Source organism: Piliocolobus tephrosceles, chromosome 16 (assembly GCF_002776525.5).
Source record: "Piliocolobus tephrosceles isolate RC106 chromosome 16, ASM277652v3, whole genome shotgun sequence".
NCBI lineage: Eukaryota > Metazoa > Chordata > Mammalia > Primates > Cercopithecidae > Piliocolobus > Piliocolobus tephrosceles.
In genome coordinates this window covers 75818982-75823966 of record NC_045449.1, presented here as the reverse complement: position 1 = coordinate 75823966, position 4985 = coordinate 75818982, and the positions used below count along the sequence as shown (strand labels likewise).

General features: G+C 65.6%; 1 protein-coding gene across 8 annotated transcripts in view; it reads right to left on the bottom strand.

Annotated features, from left to right (window-relative positions):
- The window catches only part of ASPSCR1 (ASPSCR1 tether for SLC2A4, UBX domain containing), a 27086-nt gene that overhangs the window by 1786 nt on the left and 20315 nt on the right, over window positions 1–4985 (bottom strand). For 2 of the 8 annotated variants that reach the window (XM_026455844.1, XM_026455843.1), the window contains exons 4-9: window positions 4651–4717; window positions 3934–3996; window positions 3267–3319; window positions 1974–2249; window positions 1262–1400; window positions 36–172 (exon numbers count right to left, since the gene is read on the bottom strand). In XM_026455844.1, coding sequence (XP_026311629.1) covers window positions 36–172; window positions 1262–1400; window positions 1974–2249; window positions 3267–3319; window positions 3934–3996; window positions 4651–4717 — 735 coding nt within the window. The remainder of the gene's footprint in view (window positions 1–35; window positions 173–1261; window positions 1401–1973; window positions 2250–3266; window positions 3320–3933; window positions 3997–4650; window positions 4718–4985) is intronic. The other 6 variants (XR_003309723.2, XR_003309724.2, XM_026455847.1 and 3 more) reach the window with 4 other exon arrangements.

The window sequence follows — 4985 nt, the reverse complement described above, 5'->3', positions numbered from 1 at the left end:
GGAGGACGGCGCCGGGAGTGGTCTCGGCCTCTCACAGGCGGACGGCATGCTCCGTCACCACGGGGCCTCCAAGATTCACACCCAGGCTGCAACTGCTCACAGAAGCCCAGGGGACACTGCCCAGAGGCCGCTGTGGGCACAGGAGGCCTGGCCAGCCCCACCTGCAGCCCACCTGCAAGGGGCAAGAGGGCTCCCTCAGAAGCACCGATGCACAGAGGCACCTGGTGTTCATCACAGCCGCACAGGCCAGGACCCTCACCCGGCACCGCCCCATGGGATGCACAGAAAGGGGCAGCAGGACTCGGGAACGCCAGCAGAGGGAAGAAGGCTTGGTGGCCGGGCCTGGGGCACCCGGGCTCTGTCTGCGCCTCTGTGCAGGGAGCACTGAGCCAGGCAGCCTACCCAGCCTGTCCCCACGTGCCTGTGCCCAGCCTTGACTCAGGAGGGATCCCACTGCTTGGACGAGGGGATGGAGAGGAGGGTCAGCAGACTGGGTGGCATGGAGGCTGACCAGTGCTTGGAGAGGCCCGGCCTCTGGATGGACCCCAAAAAAGGAGCCTGAGAGTCCATGTCACCTCCATCCCCCACCGGTGGAAAGGATGTGCTCTGCCCTGGTTCCCAGGTGCCATTTCAGTAAGGGACCCCGGGTGAATGGAACCACCCGGTCACCAAGCTGGGGCGAGAAAAGGAAGGTGGGTCACACCATGGAGGGAGGCTCAGGCTGAGGGGCCTTTCCCCACCAGCACCGTCCCAGGAGGTCTCAGGCTGCCCCTGCCTGGCTCCCTCGGCTGACAGGGAGAAGTGGGGGTGCCCACCCTGCCCTGACACAGCCTGAGGGCCTGGAGCCGGCCCCTCCCTAGCTGCTGCCCAGGACACTGGGGTCCCAAATCCGGCCACCTCTCTGCTGCCAGCCCCTTACCCCACTCAGTGTTGCCAGGAAGAGTTTCCGAAAGGAGGCCCACGCCAACCCCCATGGGGCAGCAACTCTGCAGGGGCTGCATGCACACGTGGCCCAGCGCCCCGGTCGCCCCCTCCAAAGAGAATGGCACCACCCTCGGGGAAATGAAGCCAAGAGAGGAGCCCTTACAGCCCAAGATGCCCGGGAGGGAGGTGGCACCATGGTGCCTGGGCAGGGAGATGGCACCAGTGCCTGGGAGGGGGCGGCACCACGGTGCCCGGGAGGGAGAAGGCACCACGGTGCCCGGGAGAGAGAGACGGGGCATCCACCCACAGAGCGGGAGCGGGGACTGCGCCATCCCACCTTCTGCAAGACCATTTGTCAACGAGGAACGTTTCAGAGGGTCCAGGTGGGGCAGGGCCTGGTGGGTGGGAGGAAGGGGCCTGTCGCTCCCAGAGAGGCCCTGGCAGTGGGCAACACAGCAGTACGGGACGGGGCTGTCCTGGGTGGAAAGGGAAGACAGAACTGGCTAGGGGTGGGCGCCCAGCAGGCACTCAGGCCGGAAGTGCCAGTCACTCCCTCCCAGGTGGGTGGCCAGTGTCCTGGCAGAGGGTCCCCCGAGGCAGCCTGAGAGCTCCAACAAACAGAGGGTGTTAGGAGCCAGGCTTGCCCCACCAAAGCCAACGGAAGGAAGCCCAAACAGCAGAGACTTTGAAGAGATAAGTGAGGTGACCGTGACATCAAAGGTGGGCCTAGTCCAGGATGACCTTCCTTACGACATGAGGACGTGGACCGCACACAGAGGTGACCGCGCCAGCCCTGACGCCCAGGGCCAGGAAGCAGGTTTCAGGCAGCGGTGGGGGCTTTGTTCCCCACAGTGGTGCCCCCACACTGCTCACAATTCCCTGTCCTCAATCCTGGCCGCCTCCTCCCAGCCCTCCCAGAAAACCTGCGCTGTCCCTCTCAGAAGCAGGGGGCTGGCCCCTGGACACCCCCCAGGCAGCAGGCAGCCGGAGCAGGGCCCTGCCAGAGACAGACATGAAAGCTGGTGCTTCCACGCCCACCGCCTGCTTGCCTGCCAGGGAGGCAGGCTGCCCTCCCTCAGCCCCGCCAGCTCTGACGGCAGGCAGGCAGGAACGTCACCAGGGACGCCACCCCGAGAGGCCCCCAGACTAGAGCCGAGCTGACGGACGGCAGGAGATGGTGGCTGGCGGGGAAGCCACGTATCCCCAGGAACAGGGCAGCAGCATCCCAGGGCTCTTAGGGGGCCTCCCAGTGGGAGGGTGGGCTGCAGGCCTGGGCACTGGTCCTCCTCCATCCCAAGGCATCTTCCAAATCCAATGTTGATCAACTGGCTGGCCAGCAAGGGAGGGGGTGGAGACGGAGGAAGGAGGCCTGGAGTCCGCCCGGCAGCTCGGGGGCTCAGAGGGGACCGTCCCACCCTCCCCTGCCTCCCCTCAGGGAACCCCCGCTAGGTCCTGGTCCTGATCACCCCTGGCAGCTGCCAGCCTTCTTGCCCCATCTCAGCAAGTGGCTGCAGCCCCAGGCAGCAAGCAAGCTTCTCACCTCCAACCCAGGCCTCTGCAGAGGCCTGTGGCCACTTAAAAAAAAAAAAAAAAACAAAAAAAAAACGCCTCTGTTGCTCATTAAAATATCTGAAAAGGCTTTGAAGAGGAAACATCAGGCCAGAGGGCTTCGGAAGGCCCCAGGCGGCTCTCCCACAGGCCAAGGACAGGACATTCATTGCTCCTGGCTCTGGAGCGCGGCCCAGCAGGGCTGGGGACCGGGCACCCTCACTCTGGCCCCACCCTCAGGAGCTCTCAGGGAGGTGGCAGGGACCCACAGAAGCAGCGGACAGCTATGGGTACCAGGGCATTCCTAGCAGGGGCCAGTGGGGCCAGCGGGAGAGGCCGGGAAGGGGGAAGGGGCAGGAACACAGACTTTGCAGCCGAAGCCCCAGGCGGCCGTCTCCAGCTGAGGGCCTGGTCCCTCTGGGGCTCCCCAAGCCCTGCTCCCAAGCCTGCCGGGCCCTTCCTCACCCAGACGCCTGGGCGGGGACTGGTGCTGCTTTGGCCCCAGCACAGCAGCCCAGGGGGGCTGAGACCTCCAAGCGGCCTCAGTTCAGGCAGGCCGCCTAGCAGGCCCTTTCTCACCCGGGGCCAGGCAGGAAGCAGAGGAGGCTGGAAAGACCTGTCAGAAACAACTTCAGAGCCGCACGGCCCCCTCTGAACCCACCCGCTCTCAAAGGCTTTATTATCCCACACCAGCGCCTGCCAAGCCACTCCTTCCTGACTGCAGGCCTCACCCTCGCGTTCTGCCCTCCCTGGAGGGCCCCGCCCCGCAGCACCCCAGGGAGGCCTTCAGGTACCTGAAAGAGGGTCCGCGTGTGGTCGTCCAGGACTGTTTTTGGAGGGGTGATGACTGAGGAGAGAAGGCATCTATGTGTTAGGAAGCACTGCGTCCCCATCCATGTCCCAAAAGAAGACAGGCCTGAAGATGGGGGTGACACCTCAAGTGGGGCAGAAGAGCCCCTCGTGATCACGCCCTATGCCCACACTCCTGCTGCAGAAACCCCAGCTGGGGGCTCGGAGGGGCCGGGGCGGGGCAGGCCCAACTGCAGGGGTCACCACCCATGCAGCCAGCTCCCCTTGGCGTGGGCAGCCTAACCCTTTGCCACCTAGACACTCCAAGGGAGGCCAGCCGCTTCCTGTCCACCTACCCTTCCCACAGTCCTCGGGCAGGAGTGGCCTGAGCCCCAGGGGTGGGGACCAGGCTGGGTTGCAGCAGGGCTCCAGAGGAGAGCGGGGCGCTGGGACAGAAAGCAGGAAGCCTGGCTCCCACCGCCCGGCTCAGGGAGAAGGGCCCTGCTAGGTCCCCACACAGACACCACAGGCTGCAGGAGGCAGCTGGGCGGGAGGCCACAGATGCTGCTCTCGTGGAGAAGCTGCCGCGAGCCCCAGCTGGGACGGGCAGTGTGCCCACAGCACCAGGGTCTCGAGCAGGAGGCAAGAGTGGACTCAGGAGAAAAAACTTACACAGGTAAAACGACAGCTCGGGGTTCCCCAGGTGGCTCCTCACGAAGTCTCGCAAGTCCCCCACTGCAGAGGAGAAAGAGAACGTACAGACGGCTCTTCCTCCACACCAGCCCCAGGCTGCCCCGGCACTGGGCCACTGCTCCCACCCTCCTGGGCCTTTCCCCGAGGGGTGGGAATTCAGCCCTGTTCCTCCCACAGCACCCCAGGTGCTCGACGTGGCTGGGCCCCCATGCGGGCCACACTTGGGACCCCTGCCCTGCTGCAGGAGGGCACTCCCGCTGCCAGCCCGTACCCCCCAGTCCCACGCCCCGCCCCAGCCTCAGTGCTTCCCTGGGGGAGGTCCCTGCAACCTTGGGCTGCTGCCACCCAGCTGTCTGAGGTACAGGTCACAAGCCCCTGAATGTCACAGCACCACTACCCTCCTCCCGCGGTATGGTGCCTTCCTCTGGGTGGCCCTCTGCCCCAGCCGTGCCCAGTAGGTGGGTGATGTGAGCACTCAGGACCACAGGCTCACCTGGAGCGAGTGCCCAGCCTGCCTGACACTCTGCAAACTGGGTCGCCTCTGCACCCCCAAAGGGACCCCAGCACCTGCACCTGCCCAGTGCCCAGGGACCCGCAGGCCAGGTGGCTGCAGTCCTGTGGCCTGGAAGAAAGGAGCCAGGAGGGGCTCTGTGGGCCCCCGCCCCCCATTCCCTGACACCCGGCAGCGCTGCCCACCTGTCTCGCTGGGGCGGAAGAAGCCCTGTAGGACGTAGCGGTCGGGGAACAGAACCCTCAGAGCCACCTAGGCCAGACAAGTGGAGGGGTCGGAGGGACGGCCAGAGCTGCACCAGGGAGCAGGGCACGGCCTCCCCGCTCGGCCCACGCCAGGCCACGGACGCCAGGGCTGGGGCAGGCAGAAGCAGCAGCCACCCCCAATCAGGGCCCGGGCCTCGACTCCCCCGTGGCAGGCTGGGCACGGAGACAGCCGAGTACCGTGTGTGCGCACGGTGGCCTGAGTTCTAAAACCACATTGACCTGTGTTCAAATTTGCTGTTTAAAGTTTCATTCGA